Here is a 17497-nt window from a genome sequence, read left to right as displayed (position 1 = left end):
CGGCCTCATCCACCCAAGAGCCGTAAAAGTTAATAGATTTTTTTTGGATATCTTGAATTCTAAACACATTGGAGCCCCAAGGGAGCCAGGCAGAATCCACTTCCTACAAAGGAGAGAGGTTGATTTCTATCCTGTGATTAAAATGAGGCACATTTTAATGTGAAGAGGGGAGAGACTTGCCTGAAATCACACGTGGTTGTTGGCCCAGGCTGAGTTCTGATTCCCAGACTGAGCTACCTTGATGCCTGGAGGAATACAGGGAGGCGAGTGCCAGAGGCTCTGGACCCACTTCCTCTGGATTGATGCTGCTGGGTCAGTGCCCTTTCCCCTCTATGGTGGGACAAGGGGCAGCCCCCATAGTCACAATGCTCCCGGGTCACAGAGGCGCTGGGCCCTGGGCCAGCCTCTGCCTGAGAAGTTCACTCTGGGAACATCTTCCGGTGGGTACTAAGGGCCTGATTCCAGGCCCTATGGCCTGTGGAACCTCACCACTGGGGGGAAGGCTGGGCCGGACTGAGTCATCACCTGTGGGGCTGGCCCCATGGAGGAGGTGGAGTGGACGCCGAGACAACCCAGGGCGGAGGACCTAAGGGTTGGGCTCATCAGCTGGGCAGGATCCTACCTCACTTATGAACCATATAAGAATACGGTCACGGCTACGGCAAAGGGCTTGGGCCGGAGACAGGTAACAGAGCAAACCTGCACTGGAACCCTTTTTCCTGGTAGCCAAGCTGTGTGTGTGTCTGTGTGTATGCACGCGTGGATATATTTTCAACCTAATCACTTTTCTAGCCTCTGCCATTGTGAGGGCAAGCCTAGCTTTTGCTCACAGGCCTCCATTGCTCCATCTCCCTGTCTCTAAGCCTGTCCCATGTGGTGAAGCCTCAGCCCTGGCTCTGCTACCTTGTCTTGCTCTGGCTGCTCCCCATCCTCTATCCCAGCACAGAAGAGTTGTGTTATCACCAAAAGGAGAGGAGGAGAGCCCAAGCTAGAAGGCAGGATTGTAGGCGTCCGGGGAGGTTGCACCAGTGGAGTTACTGCAAGTTCTATATCTTGGTTATAATTTGAGAATGGGGTACTCTAGAAGCCACTGGAGAGTTGGGTCTCATTTTAGAGAGTGCTGTAGGCACCTCTGGGATGGTGCTAGAGAGAGAGGCAGTAACAAGTTCCTCTTGCTTGTAACAAAGCTGATCACAGCTGAAACAGATAATTGCATCTTGACTGTCTGTGCTTCCATCCTCACCCCTGGAACCCATGGCTTGCCTGTCAGAGGTCTTGCTTTTCTCCTGCTGTGTTGGAGAAGTGGTTCTGGTGGGTGGATGTGTTGGCTGATTGTGCTGTCCAGGGGAAATAGTGAGAAAAGACAGAAGAAAGACTTAACCCAAAGCTTTTATTGGAAAATTAGATATTTAAGGAAGTGATCAAGAAAGAGAGAGGGTGTTTTACCTTCCATTACCTGGAGGAAGTGGGGTACCTACAGTGTCTCTTGGGATCTTGAGAAGCCCCGTGGCTCCAGTGGTGGAAGTGTCCTGAGATCTTTTGATTACCACTGGACGAGAGAGTAGAAGCGAGGACAGTTAGGAGGCCTACGTGGAGGGAAGGTGGTTGATCTCAGTGAAGGTCCTGGAGCGATGCCAGGGATGATGGATAGAGGGCTCCTCGGTCTAGCCTCTTTGCAGGACTAATTTCCCTCTTCCTCCCGATGCCTCCAGACCTGGGAGATCCTAGTGAGCAATCAGCATGACACACAGGCTGTGGTACGACTAAGAAGCTTGCAGGGTCTCTACCTTCTGTGTGAGGCAGACGGTTCTCTGTGCTACGGGCGGCCAAGGACAAGCCATCATGGGTGCTTCCTCATCCGTTTCCACCGCAATGGTCAATGGACCCTCCAGTGCATCATCAGTGGTCGCTACCTGGAATCCGATGGCGAGGATGTTTTCTGTACCTCCCGGGTTCTCTCAGCTTACCACATGTGGACTCCCCGGCCAGCCCTGCACGTCCACGTGATCCTCTTCAGCCCCCTCAACCACTGCTATGCCCGGGCTGACCCTACCATGGGCCGAGTCTGGGTCGACGCACCAATTCCCTGTCTGGAGGAATGCGGCTTCCTGTTGCACTTTCAAGATGGATGCTATCACCTGGAGACCTCTGCACACACCTTCTTGTCCCACTTAGACCGGCTGGTCTCCCAACCCTCAACACAGACAGCTTTTCACATGCAAGTGCGTCCTGGAGGGCTTGTGGCGCTGAGCGATGGGGAGGGAGGCATGCTGTATCCACAGGGCACACGCCTGCTCCTGAGTCTGGGCTCCAGTCCCCATGGAGGCGAGGAGTGGTTCATCCTACAGCGCTGCCCGACGTGGGTCAGCCTCAGGTCCAAGTCTCGGAAGTTCCTCTCTGTCGTCTATGGCAAGTGCTGGGTCTAACACAGCCACAGGGGGCAGGAGGGCTGGTTGCTTAAAAGAGGAAAATGTGTTTGGGATCAGAGAGGATTTTTTAACCTGGTGATTAAGGAAGATCCTGAGGTCCCCAGAGGATCTCTGATGCCATGGAGATGGGCTTTAAAGTAGGGTCACAGACTTGCAAGAGAAGTGGCCTAGGTCTTCTCCAGGCTACTACAGGCCAAGATGAGAAAGGCTGAGGAGGGAAAGCAGAGGGAATGCCAGTCATTCAGTGTGGAGGAGGGGCTGAGACTGAGACTGAGGCCAGACTCAGGCTTCTTCTGACATCTTCTTCCTCTGTAGACGTGGAGGTGTGTGCTGCCTCTGAGCACGTAAGCCCAATGTCATTGTTCCAGTTTGAATGTGACAACGAGACCCCCACCTTGCAACTTCGTTCAGCCAATGGCTGCTACCTAGCCCAGGTGAGACTTTGACTTTCTGGACAAGAGAACCCTTAAGCCCTGAAATCTCCCTCCCTAAACTCGCTTTTTCCTTCTTCAGGGAAGATGATCTGATGATGAGATGAAGTGTGGAGGCCCTTATCAATAAACTCTCATTTTCATCCAGTGGGCACACTTTCATCCAATCAGGTCTCTTTTAAAAAAAGAAAATTTAGAAATACTTTATTGAGGCATGACTTACACATAATAAAATGCTCACATTTTAAGTGTACGATTCAATAAGTTTTGACAAATGTATACAATCATGCTGCAACCATGTCACAAGTTAGAAAATATGTCTGTCATCACAGATATTCCCCTCTGGCCCTCCTCAGTACCACCAATATGCATTCTGTCACTATAGATTAGATATGCTTTCTCTTGAATTTCATATAAATGGAATCATACAGTATTACAGTATATATGCTTCTTTCACTCAGGATAATGTTTTTGAAATTTGTCCATGATGTCACATGTATCAGTAGTTTGTTTCTTTTTATTGACGGATTGTATTCTGTAACACTACTTACAAACACAAACATAATTTGCTTATACCTTCACTTATTGATGAATACTTGAATTATTTCCAGTTTGGGCCATTGTAAACAAAGTTACTACGGACATTCATGTACAAGCCTTTTTGTGGGCCTGTGCTTTCAGTTATCTTAGGCAAACAGGTAGGAGTGGAATTATTGGGTCATATGATAAATGTATATTTAACTTCTTAAGAAAATTTCAAGCAATTTTCTAAAGTCATTGTACTGCTTTATGTTCTTACTAGTAATGTATGAGAGTTCTAATTGCTCCATCTCACCAACACTAGGTCTTATCTGTCTTTTTAATTTTAGCCACTCTAAAATTAATTGTGTAAGGCCTACTTTATTGTGACTTTAATTTGGATTTCCCTTATATTAATAAATTTGAGCATCTTTTCATGAGCCTATTGGTCATTTGTAGATCTTCTCTGTGAGATGTCTGATCAACTCTTTTGCCTGTTTGTTATTATGTTGTTTGTCTTTTTATTGAGTTGTCAGAGTTTTGGTGTGTTCCAAAATAAAGTCCTTTGTCAGATTTATACATTGTAAACATTTTCTCACAGTCTATGACTGATCTTTTCATATGATTAATAGTGTGTTTGGAGCACCAAGTTTTTAATTTTGATGAAGTCCAATTTCTCCATTTTATAAGTGGTTAGTGCTTTTTTTTTTTTTTTTTTTTTTTTTGAGGTAGGAAATCATTGCCTACCTCAAAGTTGCAAAGAAGTTCTGTGTTTTCTTCTAGATGTTTTGTAGGTTGCCTTTCACTTTTATGTCTATGATTCACTTTGAAATGATTTTGGAGTCTAGGCCAAAGTTCATTTCTCTCCATGTGGGACACAACACAGACTGGAGAAGTGGGAGAGATGAGCTCACAACATGTTTTCCAAAAAAGCATCTGAAGACATAAGCATACCCTGAGAGAATTTAAAAAAAAAAAAAAAAAAAAAGAGCTAGAGGGTGGAATATGGGAAGGAGACTCTAAGAATAAAAATAACAAGAAAAAAGCTGACAGTTTGAGTCCTTGCTTCCCTTCTCTGTTCCCAACATTCTCCTCAGAGGCGCCATAGGGCAGTGATGGCTGATGGGCACCCAATGGAATGTGAAACCTTCTTTCGTATGCACTGGAATTGCGGCAAGATCCTCCTACAGTCTCCCAATGGACGCTTCCTGTGCATCGCAGCCAATGGCCTGTTGATGGCCAGTGCCACCATTCCCGGTAAGCGAAGTAGCCCCTGCCAGGTTATTCCAAGTCAGAGTCGCTTTCAGAGGGAGCTTGGTAGAAGCTATGGTAGAAAGTTACAGTTATGGTAGAAAGACCACCACGGCTGGGGGCAGAAGATTCAGATCTGTATTACCTGCTGCATCACCAACTCAGGGGACATGAATTTGAGCAAACTCCAGGAGACAGTGAAGGACCGGGGAACCTGGTGTGCTGCAGTCCACGGGGCCGCAGAGCCAGATACCACTTAGCAACTGAACAAAAACAACAACCTGCTGAGTCACTGACTTTTCATCATCACTTGGGGAACCCCCTTATCTGAGGTTCAGTTTCATTGTCTCTATCATCAGTAGAAGTGATAGCCAACCTGTCTGCCTCAGAGGTTTATCACGAAGACTAAATAGATTCACTCATCTCAAAGAAAGGAAGAGTATTAAACTTTCTTAGCCTCCATGCTATAATGAGTGCTTTCATAAACATTTCACGAGCACCTAGCACGAGACCTGGCACATGATAACTGTTCACTAAATATTAGGATATTGATGATACCCTTTTGCCATCAGGACCCGTCTCCCTGCTTACATCCAGGAAAGCATCTAGAGACAGCCCATCCAAATAACTTCTTCCTGTTTCTATCAGGCCCAAATGAGGAATTTGGGATTCGATTAGCCAACCGCCCCTTCCTCGCCTTGCGGGGTCGGTATGGGTATGTGGGTACCTCATCAGAACACGACCTCCTGCAGTGCAATATGGATCAACCAGACTGCATTCACCTGCTGCCCTGCCGCCAGGGCATCTACCACTTCCAAGGTGAGTAGATCCACTTCCTCACTCCTGGCTTCATGATCTAGCCCAGTCTTAGCCTCAACTAAGACTTCAGGAACGCCACTCAGGGCCCACTTTTCATAGGAGAAAAAACAGAGTTTCTGTTCCGTCTTACACTTCAAGGCTCCTGGAGTGGGCTGACAAAACAGAACAGAACAGTGGCCTCCTATGTTCCTAGAGAGGGACCTGCCAAGACAGGCAGGGTGGGGCAGTCTGGGAGGGGTGATGGGCCTTCTGGGAGCCCCTTCGGAGGCTGTACTGAGAGAGACCCCCACAACTCCAGAATGGCCCACCAGTCTGAGCTCTTCCCTCCCCAGCACAGGGTGGATCCTTCTGGTCAATAACATCCTTCGGCACCTTTCGGCCTTGGGGAAAGTTCGCCCTCAACTTCTGTATCGAGCTTCAGGGCAGCAACTTGCTCACGGTGCTGGCACCCAATGGTTTCTACATGCGATCCGACCGAAGTGGTACCCTGTTGGCAGACAGCGAAGACATTACCAAAGAGTGTATTTGGGAATTTTAGGTAAGGACCCAGGGGTCTGGGAGCAGGAGCTGATGAGGAGCAGCAGAAGAAGGGAGGAGGGTGCAGAGGCATGTGAGAGCAAGACCAATATGCACCCCAGGCTGGCATCTGTCCCATGGCTGGATCCACTCCAGACCTTTATCCCAAATCCATGCCTTTTATCATGGGGCTTCTAGACCTAGACTTGCTGGAGAGAGGAAGAGTCAGATCTAGGATTCTCACTATTATGTCACACTGACTCTTGTGCTTGCAAGTCAGACTGCAGGGGACAATATGAGGGGGTACTTGTGTATCTGTCTCTCTTCCTTAAGAGACAGAGTTTTTCCTCCTCTGTAGGGAAGACTGGTAAATTTAAGGGGTATCCTTTCCATCCTAGGTACTTTTTACCCCTATACCTCAGATCCTTGGGGGGTACTAATGGCACCCAGATTTATCTGCAGCCTGATCCTTCTCCTGAAGTCTAACCTCATCTATTTCCAACTTTCTGATTGATAGTTGACTTGACTTCATCCTGCCATCTCCTCCAAATGAGCCTCCTCACCCTCCCCTACAAAGGTAACCCTTCCTGCCCTTCCCATGGCCATGGAGGGCACCACCATCCTCTCAAACACTCAGGCTCAAGACCCAGCGCCAGCTCTGCTTCCTCCCTTGTGTTCCCTTCACCAAACCCTGAAAAACTCCAGTATTTCCTTGGCAGAGCCGCTTGAGTGCTTCAGTTCAGTTCAGTTCAGTCGCTCAGTTGTGTCCCACTCTTTACGACCCCATGGACCGCAGCATGCCAGGCCTCCCTGTCCATCACCAACTCCCGGAGTTTACCCAAACTCATGTCCATTGAGTCGGTGATGCCATCCAACAATTTCATCCTCTGTCGTCCCCTTCTCTTTCTGCCCCCCAATCCTTCCCAGCATCAGGGTCTTTTCAAATGAGTTAGCTCTTTGCATCAGGTGGTCAAAGTATTGGGGTTTCAGCTTCAACATCAGTCCTTCCAATGGACACCCAGGACTGATCTCCTTTAGGATGGACTGGTTGGATCTCCTTGCAGTCCAAGGGCCTCTCAAGAGTCTTCTCGAACACCACAGTTCAAAAGCATCAATTCTTTGGCGCTCAGCTTTCTTTATAGTCCAACTCTCACATCCATACATGACCACTGGAAAAACCATAGCCTTGACTAGACGGACCTTTGTTGGCAAAGTAATGTCTCTGCTTTTTAATATGCTGTCTAGGTTGGGCCTAGCTTGCTCCTCAGTAATTACCATAATTACTGTCACAATTGTGTGGCAGGCTTTCCACCAAGAGCCTGCAGTGCAACAAGGGCTCCCCAGCCACCAGGCCCAGCCCCACCTGATCTCTTCTCCACCATAAGTCCACTTTTCTAAGATGCTGCCTCCATTCCATCTTTCCATGCTCATAACTCTTAGCCTTGTCCCTTCACAATCATCCTCTCTTTCCTGGCTTGGGAAGTCAGGAGGATGTTGTAGAAAGAGATTCAGTTTTGATATTATATAGACCTGGAACCAAAACTAGCAAGGCATAGTCCTTACTAGCTTTGTAACCCCAGGGAAATTGCTCTAACATTTCTAGGCTTTGGTTTCCTTATCTGTAAAATGGGGATAATGTCTGCTTCATAGGGCGGTAGGAGGGTTCAGTGACTGTATGCCTCTAGATAGAGATCCCCATATTCATTCACTCTTTTCCTTCATCTTCTATTCACTACATAAACCCTTTAATTATGGCAAACTGGAAAACAAAAGGAAATCCTACTAAGTTGTTTCCTTATCTATTCCATGAAGGATTTGGATTGCACTAGATTTCTCAGACTCTTTCCAGGCCTGACATTCTAGTAGATACTCTATCAAAGTGGTTAAGAGTACATTTCTGGACTCAGAACTGGGTTCTAATTTGAGGCTTACTAGCAAAACTGGTTACTTGACCTTGGGCCAATGAACCTCTCAAAGTCTGTTTCTTGTAGATGAAATGGGAATATAGTGTGCCTCTCATGGGATTATTGTGTTACATGAGCTGATGACAGTGAAATGCTTAGTAAACAACTTGGCACCTTGCACATCCTCACTCCATCAGATGTCTTCTTCAAGTCTGTTTGAATTCTTAGGAAGTCTAACCTGTTGGTTGTAGTCTCCCTGTGAATTCTTGTGGTATTTTGCACCATTTATTGGATTTTTCAAAATCCCTTCTACTGCTCTTTCCTATAAACTAACCTCTCCTCTGTCCCTGTGGCCCTTCATCAAGAAAGGAACAAATGACTTTATCTTCTCTCTTCTCACTGGGTCTCACCAGGTTTTTTCCTAGATGCTAGAAATCAGCAAATGACCACCTGAAGGTTTCTATTTCCTCTTTCCTCCCCAGGTCAACAGGATGCCGCCTACCGAAATCCAAATCTTCCAGGAGAAACTACTACACTAAACCAAACAGGAACCCCAGAGTCAAGATCCATGAGAAGAATATCTGTAACACAAGTTTTCCTACCCAGTTTAGCAAAGCACCTGTTTCGAGCAACAATACATCACAAACGGCCACCCCCAAGACCCTGGTGTGCATCTGACTTGAAAGTAGAGGTGTGAATGTGGGTGGCAACTGAGACTCCAGGTCACTCCAAGTGGTGTCCAGAAGGGGGGAGACCGAATGGTAACCTGTTCTTCCACTGATTCTCCCCAGCCCCTCCAGAACCAATAGATTTTTCCCAGTGATCCCATGAGGAATAAGCCTCGCCCTGAAGGATTCACAATCCAGATATGACTAGATGTCCTTTTGGTTTAGGATAAAGGAAGGATTACTAATCCTACAGGCACAAGGTAGTTGTAATGACAGCTTATGCATATATAGCCCACTCTCCCTCCACAGCTTACCCACCATCCCACCTTATCATTTCCTTTTGATCCTGTCAGTAGGACGCAACAGGTTTTTTTTCCTCCGTCACTGCCCACCGTTTATAGGAAGCTGAAGTGATTTGCCCATGACTGGGACCTCTGATTCAATTCTTCAATTAGAGTAGACCCTGATGCCCATGACTCTTTCCATCAAAACAGAGCTTCCAAAATGGGTGTCTTTCTTGCGCTGTCTTTATAACCTTGGCCCTTAGTGGCATACCATCTGCCCCATTAATGCCTTTCTTGACATAGGCTCTTAAGTACATTTATTTAGAAAGGGATATTTAATCACTATCATAAAATGGAAGACCAGAATCACTTGCCATGAGCAGAAGTGAAGTGAAAGTTGCTCAGGCGTGTCTGACTCTTTGCGACCCCATGACTTTACAGTCCATGGAATTCTCCAGGCCAGAATACTAGAGTGGGTAGCCTTTCCCTTCTCCAGGGGATCTTCCCAACCCAGGGATCAAACCCAGGTCTCCCACATTGCAGGCAGATTCTTTACCAGCTGAGCCACAAGGGAAGTCCAAGAATACTGGAGTGGGTAGACTATCTATCCCTTCTCCAATGGATCTTCCCGACCAAGGAATCAAACCAGGGTCTCCTGCATTGCAGGTGGATTCTTTACCAACTGAGCTATCAGGGAAACCATGAGTAGAAAGTGACCATAAAAATGAATACACTGAAGACAATATATATATATATATATATATATACAATGAAACCAAAGTGATGCCATAAATTTTAGTCAGATTTCCCTTCCTTGACCAAGGTTCAGAGCCTAAAGCTCCCTTTCCCCCTGTTCAAAAAAAATAGATTAACAAGCGTTACATAAGGGCTACGGAGTAGATCCAAAATGAAAATTTTCTCTTTGATGCAATCAGAATTGAAAGGGAGTGGAAAAGGGAATAATCTGTGCTCATTTCTGACTCAATATTATATAAAGCAGCATCCATACGGCTTCTCAAAGCCTGAGCCCTACTGCATCATCCCACAACCAGGGCCTGACTTTTAAGTTTATTGAGAAGAGAAACTGAAACCAGAAACTGAGAGTTTCTGCTTGGGTAGAGGAAAGTGACGTCAAGTTTCTTTAAGTATGTTTTTCCTCAAGAAATATGAAAGACTTTTGTAAACATTTTAATGCAGTAAGAGAAGGCTGCAAACACTAAGGACCAGGGCATCTCCTTTTCTAGACAATGTTAAGAACATGGGAGAGATGTGGTGTGGAATACAGTCTTCAGAGATAAGACCTTGGGAGTCATTTAATGCAGAATCTCTTCTTCAGCCTTCCCTAAATACATATAGTCAGACACACAGGAATGTATGTGCCCAGGGACACATGCACATGCATGCACACACACGCACGCACACACACAGAGATGTGCATGCACGCTTTTATGCTCCCCACAAGTGGCCATCCTCAGCTTGAATGTGCTCAGCCATGGGGCTTCGGCTGCCAACTGCTTTCATTGCTGAGGTCAGTTTGGTCCCTGAAGTGAATGGCACAATTTCAGTCACCCCACAAAGCCTTGCCCATTTCCCTGGGCCATCTGTCCAGTGGGGCCCCAACTTGAGAAGAGAGAAGCAGGGCAGGGGCAGGTCATGCTCTGTTATCCTTGGAATTTCATGCTAGAGCTGTGCTATCACATGGAACTCTCTGTGCTGATGGAAATGTTCTATAATGTTTACTGCCCAACACAGTAGCCACAGGCACATGTGACTACTTCCCAGGTGACTTAGTGGGTAAAGAATCTGCCTACTAATGCAGGAGATGCAGAAGACTCAGGTTCAATCCCTGAGTCCAGAAGATCCCCTGGAGGAGGACATGGCAACCTGCTCCAGTATTCTTGCCTGGAGAATCCCATGGACAGAGGAGCCTGGTGGGCTACAGTCCATGGGGTTGCAAAGAGTCGGATACAACAGAAGCGACTGAGCACACACACAGTGTGAGTGAGGAGCTGAATTCTTCATTTTGTTTCACTTTAATCACTTTAATAGCCACATGTGGTTGGTGGCTACTTTTACTGGCAGCACAGCTCTAGAGTATTTGATGATAAAAAGACTTATTGAAGGATAGCTTCTGGACCAGTACCTGTCACAGATGGGAGTAAATAAACTCCATCCTGACCCTCACTTTGCACCATCATCATTCCATCCCCATCTGGGGATTTGGAGAGATGAGCCCACCCCTCACTACAAATATCCCCTCTATCACTTTCCTCCGTGTCCCTCTCTTTTCTTACATCCCTAGGTTTCCCAGGATGAGCCTGGAGATTTCTCTCTAGGGAGACAAAATTGAGACGATTTGGAACTTACAGAAAAGAAGAAGCAAGCAAACATGCCCCAGGAGCACGTATAAAGGGATGGGCAGAATATAAAAAGGGGCATTTCCACTCTGTTTGCCACTATGCAGAAAATACATATGCAATTAAAGAGTTCATATGTCTCTTCTTAGATTAAGGAATTATTAGACGTTTTCTTAGATGTGGTCATGGTGTTGTGGTTATGTAAGAAAACTTCCCTTATTTTTTGGAGATGCGTGCTGGAGGACTCAGGGGTGACAGGCCATGAGGTGCTATCAGTATCTGTATGTGTGCATACGTGTGTGCATACGTGTGGGTATATGAGCACCAAAACACCAAGGCAGATACATATATATACATATGCAGATACATACATATATACATAGATTAGTTAGATTGGATGGATAGACAGTAGCTAGATACATAGTATATAAACACATAAGTATATTAGACAATAGCTAGCCAGATATACATTTTCATAGATAGGTATTTAGGTAGACAGAGGGCAAACTGTTTATAATTGTTAAATGTAGGGATGGGATTATGAGTAGTCACTTTAAAAACACGATGGACAACAGAACTACTGCCAATTTTAAAAATGTTTTTATTACTGCCAACTGAAAGCCTCATAAGGCCAATGTGACATGGGTTGGCACAGCCTCTCCACTCAAGTGCCACACAAGAGGGGCAAGGCCCACAAACAAGGAGGGGACACAGGAAGGCAGAGGGGCAGTGCTCTGCTCGGACAGGTGGGGTCAGATCCTCCCTACCACATCTCCCTTCCACACTGAGCCTCCTCCCTCATCCCAAACCTCGCATTGGGGAGCCAGGCCAGTGCAAGGCCTGACGGGGACCAAGACTGGCGATGGGGGCAGCGGAAGGAAGGGCAAGGATGGCAAAGCAGGATGGAGTCCAGGGAGCTCAGCTGTGGGGGGCAGGTAGCCTGCAAGGATGAAGGGAGTTTGAACTCGGGCTTTTTGTTGGCACCCCAGCCCCCCAAGTCACTGATGGGGAGAGAGGCAGATGTTGGCTCTTTACCCTGGATATATATACTCAGACCCCAATCCCGCCCCGTCTTCCTGCTACAGCCGTCAATGGCAGTATACACAGGGGTGCTAGTCTCCCCAACTCTGTGGGCCATGCAAGGTATGAGGAAAGCTGTATTGAGGTTCCATTGATGACCCCGACTGGAGATCGGGCCTTCCGGTGGGTCAAGGAGTTGGTTTGCCCTCCCCACACCCTGCAGGATTGCGGCCTGGCATGGATTCTTACCCCAGCGGGACTGGAGACAGGCTTGTGGTGGGGTGTCATTCAGACACCCCTCAGATGCTGTCCCCCAGCACAGTGGATAGCTGGAGGGACCCAAGGATTCCAGGGTAGGTAGGACTGCTGTGGACACATGGCCGGGGGACTGCTGGGAAAGCAAGAGGAAGCCCTCAGCTGCCAGCGATGCCTCCTGTTTAGCACAACCAGGACCCCCGCCCCCAGGCCGTATCTTGGAACAACTTCAGGGGGAGCCATTCACACAGCAGACTATGAGGATGGCGCTCCCTTGAAGCGTGCACTGTGGGGGCCAGGGGCATCGTGAATTCTAGCTCAGGCCTCCACTGGGAATGGGAGGAGCAGTGACCCCTTTGGCCTTCCCAGTTCACAAACTCCCCCTCCTCCTGGATACCTGTGCAGAGAAGATTCCTGGGGAGGCACTTGGTACAGTCAGACCCTGGGAACCACCTACAAGGTAAGGGAGAATCTACTCAGCAGGAGGAACAAGGGTCTGCAGAGCAGGGGGTGGTGGTGAGAGGCAGGGGAAGTTTTAGGAAAGGCAATGACTTCCGGCAGGGGTGGGAGCGGGTGGATGCTACAGCCCTAAACTGCCTCCTCCCCAAGGCGGGGTCTTAAAAGACTGGGGAAGAGGATTAATTCCCAGGAATGATCGGGGGCTGTGCAGCCCTGAAGAGCAAGGATTATGTGTGTCCAGCATACAACACAAGGTGTGATGCATGGGATGTGCCAAGTAAATGTTCGGTGGATGGATAGATGGAAGGAAAGATAGGTGGATGGATGGATGGAAAGATAGGTGGATGGATGGATGGAAAGATAGGTGGGTGAATGGATAGAAGGAAGGAAGGGAAAGGTGAGTGGATGGATGGATAGATGGACGAATGGAAGGGAAGGAAGGAAGAGAAATGTGAATGGATAGAAGGAAGGAAGGGAAGAAAGGAAGGAAGGAAGAGAAAGGTGAGTGGATGGATGAGTGGATGGATGGGCAGAGAAATCACCTGGAAACTGCATCTCCCACTTGAGCTTCTCTTGTCGGCGCCATTTGGCTCTTCGGTTGGAAAACCAGATCTGAGGGAGGGCAGAAACCATGCAGCTGACTGTGCGCTCCAGGGCCCAGCACCTACTGTTCCCCACGTGTTCCTGACCTGGACTCAGAGAGCAGAACTTTCCCCAGACCCGACCTCCTGGCTTCCTGCTTTGGCCTTTGCTCTCTGACCCCTTCCTCAGCACCAAGGCTTGGAGAGGGAGGAGGAAAGAGCAATCAGTAGCAGGGGAACATGGAGGGGCTCATTTCTGCTCCAAACGAGCTGGTCTCCATCTTCCCGCCTCCTTCTCTACTGCACCAGAGCCCAAAGCCTGCCTGGCCCAGACTCTCTGTCCTCGGGGTCTCTGCACGCGGTGCGGCAGGGCTCACTCACCCTCACCGTGTCCTCAGGCAGAGAGGTGGCCGCAGCCAGTTTCCCACGGGCCACTGAATCAGGGTACTGCCCACGCTGGAATTCTGCAGAGATGGAGGCTCACACGGCAAGGGCACGGGGAGAAGAGCAAGGCCTGCCGCCCCCTCAGCAACACCCCCCAACTCCCACCCCGCCTGGGACAACCCTGAACTGCCCTCCTCCTGGAGGCAGGGCCACCTGCAGCCTCCAGTGCTCAGCCGTGGCCCACAGGCCTCCGGGTCCTCACCTCCGTGGCCCACATCCACCCAGCCCGGCACCTTTCTCCAGCGCCTCGGCTTGGCCTGGGGAAAAGATCGTCCGATTCCGGTGGCCAGTTCCTGGGTGGGGACCCCGGGGAGCCTCAGAGTCACTAGGCGGAGTTCGAGGAATTGGACCCAAACTGGCTGCAAAGGGAGACGGTAGCTGGAGTGGGTTTGTGACAGCGATTCCTCTGGGGCTATGGGGCCGGGGCAGTGTGGCTATAGAGAGGAGCTGCACCGCTGGGACATCCACCTGTACTCGGGGTTGCTGCAGGGGCGCTGGGTGAGGGGCACACTCCATATCGTGGTGGGCGCATGCTTAGTATTTGGAGGGAGACAGCTGCAAGGTTTGGTCCAGGCTTGTGTGACCACCGCAGCACATCAAAAGTGGTCTGAGAGGCTGTGATCGAGGCAGGGAGATGTGGAAGCCCCAGTCCTGCCTCCTCCTCAGCAGATCCTGTGAACCTAGGGGTCTAGGGAGCTGGTCTCCATTCTAGGACCTGCCAACACCTAGCTAGTGACCTTGGGTTAGTCGCTTCCCTTCCTCTGAGCCTCCATCCTCTCCTGCCAGGAGAGAATAAGACCCCCTGCCAGCCCCTCTCAGTTGTCTTGTGGTGAGGGTGATGCAAGAAAGAATAAGAAAGGAATGTGAGAATTGTAAGATGCTTACGTGTGGCTGTGATCATCCCTGGAGGCAGTCCAAGACCCACCTGGCAACCTGAAATGTATCCAGGGTGGTCTCTGGTCCTCCTGCAATGCCCGCAGGACTCGGTTGATGGAGGAGACCTGAGGATGTGGGGTGTTGAGTAGGAAGACGGTGCAAAGAGCTGGGGTTGCTTCCTAAGGATGTTCCCCCAACATCCTCTCTCTCTCTCTCTGTCCAGCCAACACCTTAGTTCCAAGGGCAGCCTCCTCTCACTCCCCATACTTTCTTCATCTCACCTGTCTCACCACTTTTCAGAAGAGAAACTTCTGGGTCAGAAGAGAGCCCAGGAGCCCTGCCCCCAGCCTGGGAGGCCCCACTGCCAAATAAGAAGGGATCTACTTCTGCCTTGTCAGACAGCCTGTCTGCGGTTCCAGTTCTGGTTCTGGGGAGGGAAGGGCACTTACACTGGGAGTCTTGTCCTGGGTGCAAAGCCCTTCCGCACAGAGCTGGCGTTGGATCTCCCAGGCGAAGAGGGCCGGGCACTCCCCCTTGAGCTGGGCGATTCGCGCCACCACCGGCGGCGTGGCCAAGCGTGGCTTGCTTCCCCCAATCCCCTTGGGCTCCAAGACACCTGTGCGGTAGTAACGCCCTAGGATCTTGCTCACACAGCCATTAGATACCTGCATCAGGTGAATGCAGAGACAGGTAAGGCCTAATGGCCAGAGGGGGAGTGTCCCTGGGACAGAAGCTACAAGGCCACAGAGTGGAGTCCAGCCCCACCTTCAGAAGTCTGAAGCTCCCTATCCCAGTCCTCAGGGGAGCAGCCCAAGCCCAAAGGCCCTCCCAGTCTGCACCAGCCCCGGATTTGCCTTAAAGGGCCTCCTCTCCCCGCTTCTTGTCCCCATCACTGGGTGAAGGGCCCAGCATCCTACCTTGAGGCTCCGGGAGATGTCACAGGGCCGCATCCCACTGACAGCCAGCCGCACTATCTGTTGCCGGGTATCCAGGGGCAGAGGCCGACCATTCACAAAGAGCCCCCCCAGCTGGTTCACACTGCTGATCCCTGGGAGGGAGAAAGAAGCATCCAACCCGGCAGCTCCCCTCTCCCCAGTCTACCTGTGGCCAGGACAACCCTCCTGGGAGAGGGGTTACCCCTCCAGCCTGCCTTCCCACCGGAGAGAAAATCCTCTCCCCCGGGGATGGCCCCTCTTCTGCTCACGGGGTCCCCCAAACATGCCACTTTCTCTGGGAGCTGGCTCATGGGTGAATCTTTGCTCCTTGGTTCTGGCACTGGCCCTCCTGAGCTTAGGGACACAGGGTGGAACAGAGACTGTCTGGACTGAGCTCCCTTAGAACGCTGGCTAAGGGCACATGAAACCACGTGGATGGAAGCAGAACCTGAGCCATTTCTGCCCTCCTTTTGCTACCCTGTCCTTCCAGCTTCTCTCAGGCATCTTACCATCCTGCGGCATGCTCCAGGCTGAGCCTCCTCTCAAAGGACAGGTACTGGGAAGACTGGGGAGAGGAGTTTTTCCTGGGAGGTCCTTCTTTATTCTTGGGGCTGAGCCTACAATAATCCAGGGTTCTTTGGGTGGAATCTCTTGCTTGGAATGATCTTGGGATAGGGCTTTGTGATAGAGGATAAGATTTCTAAAATTTGCCAGTAGATTGGTTACAAAGACCCAGATTCGTTTTACTAAACCTTTGAGTTAAAACATCACAGGGCTAGGGGACTTCCCTGGCAGTCCAGTGGCTAAGATTCAGCACTCCAGTGCAGAGCATGCAGGTTGGATCCCTGGTTGAGGAGCTAAGATCCCTCAAAAGCCTTATCAGCCCCCAGGATGTGATACACTTGGGGCAGGGGTCCCGCCTCCTAAGCTCAGGAGGTTCTGCCCAACCAGGGAGAGCACCAGGGACCACAGATCCCCATCACCCTGGTCCAGGGCTGGGAACCACATTCAAGGCTCTGCCTGCAGTCTCATGCAGGTTATGTTCTCCAAACCACCAGCCAGAAAGCTTCCTGCAGAGGAAACTTCCCTCATGGGAGGGTCTTGCTCTGTGTTTTATGCTCCCCAGGAAGGTCTGGGGAGACACCAGGGCTCGGCTCTACCCCCAGGCATTGAAGCTCAGTCCCCACCCACTGGAAGTAGAGATGAACAAGCCTGAAGTTCTAGCATCTCCCAGAAGACACCTCTCTTGACACCTTCTAACCCACTGGGGTTGTTGTTTCCTGTTAACTCTGGAGAGTTTTAGATCTCATACTCTCAAAGTTCAGCTCTCCGGGACCAGACACTCATTCCTTCAATTACCATTTACCAAAGGGATGTCAAAGGGAAGGAGGGAGAAGCAGGAGAGGGCTGTCTCTGACCTGCATAGACGCCAAGGTGAGCATGAGAGTCTCTGGGCAGCTAGGGACCCAGGTCATGAACCACCATGTCTGTCTTGCTTTTAACAGCTAGACGTGGCAGTTGATGCCACCTCCTTTCATGCCTGGACCCCTGGCACGACTGGGGGTCACCCCAGAGAATAGCTTATGCTTGGAACTTTTCTGTAATAACCACACCATCTCGACTTAATCAACTAATCTGCAATTATCTACTGAACATGGTATTAATCATGAGTACATAGCTGGTTGTTTAGAATGAAGGGAGTAAAAAGGAAAAGGACAAGGCTTTTGCTCTCCAAGAGATCACAGAGAA

The 17497-nt window shown here is 49.6% G+C and overlaps 2 protein-coding genes across 5 annotated transcripts; one reads left to right on the top strand and one right to left on the bottom strand.

Moving 5' to 3' along the window:
* Positions 1-392: 392 nt before the first annotated feature.
* Positions 393-11318, top strand: FSCN3 (fascin actin-bundling protein 3). 4 transcript variants are annotated; one of them, XR_002318099.2, is made up of 8 exons: positions 393-685; positions 1713-2409; positions 2745-2863; positions 4477-4636; positions 5279-5449; positions 5787-5987; positions 8352-8630; positions 11124-11318. XR_002318099.2 is itself a non-coding variant. In XM_020914895.2 (8 exons), exons 1-8 carry the CDS (start codon positions 542-544, stop codon positions 11155-11157), a joined length of 1710 nt encoding a protein of 569 aa, XP_020770554.2. In that variant the 5' UTR covers positions 393-541; the 3' UTR covers positions 11158-11318. The 4 variants fall into 4 exon arrangements, 3 of the variants coding, with proteins under 3 accessions (XP_020770554.2, XP_020770553.2, XP_020770555.2); XM_020914895.2 differs by having other exon boundaries at positions 8352-8535; XM_020914894.2 differs by having other exon boundaries at positions 8352-8560.
* A 658-nt stretch (positions 11319-11976) lies between these two features.
* On the bottom strand, positions 11977-16059 carry PAX4 (paired box 4). The gene is given in 11 exon segments (XM_070475615.1): positions 11977-12045; positions 12047-12113; positions 12444-12589; positions 12851-12906; positions 13455-13524; positions 13875-13957; positions 14171-14296; positions 14863-14938; positions 15263-15478; positions 15731-15861; positions 15951-16059. Coding segments are annotated over 11 exon segments (1149 nt in total).
* Positions 16060-17497: the final 1438 nt, after the last annotated feature.

The sequence above is a fragment of the Odocoileus virginianus genome, chromosome 1 (assembly GCF_023699985.2).
Source record: "Odocoileus virginianus isolate 20LAN1187 ecotype Illinois chromosome 1, Ovbor_1.2, whole genome shotgun sequence".
In the NCBI taxonomy this organism is placed as follows: domain Eukaryota; kingdom Metazoa; phylum Chordata; class Mammalia; order Artiodactyla; family Cervidae; genus Odocoileus; species Odocoileus virginianus.
This window is presented reverse-complemented; position numbering and strand designations above follow the sequence as displayed.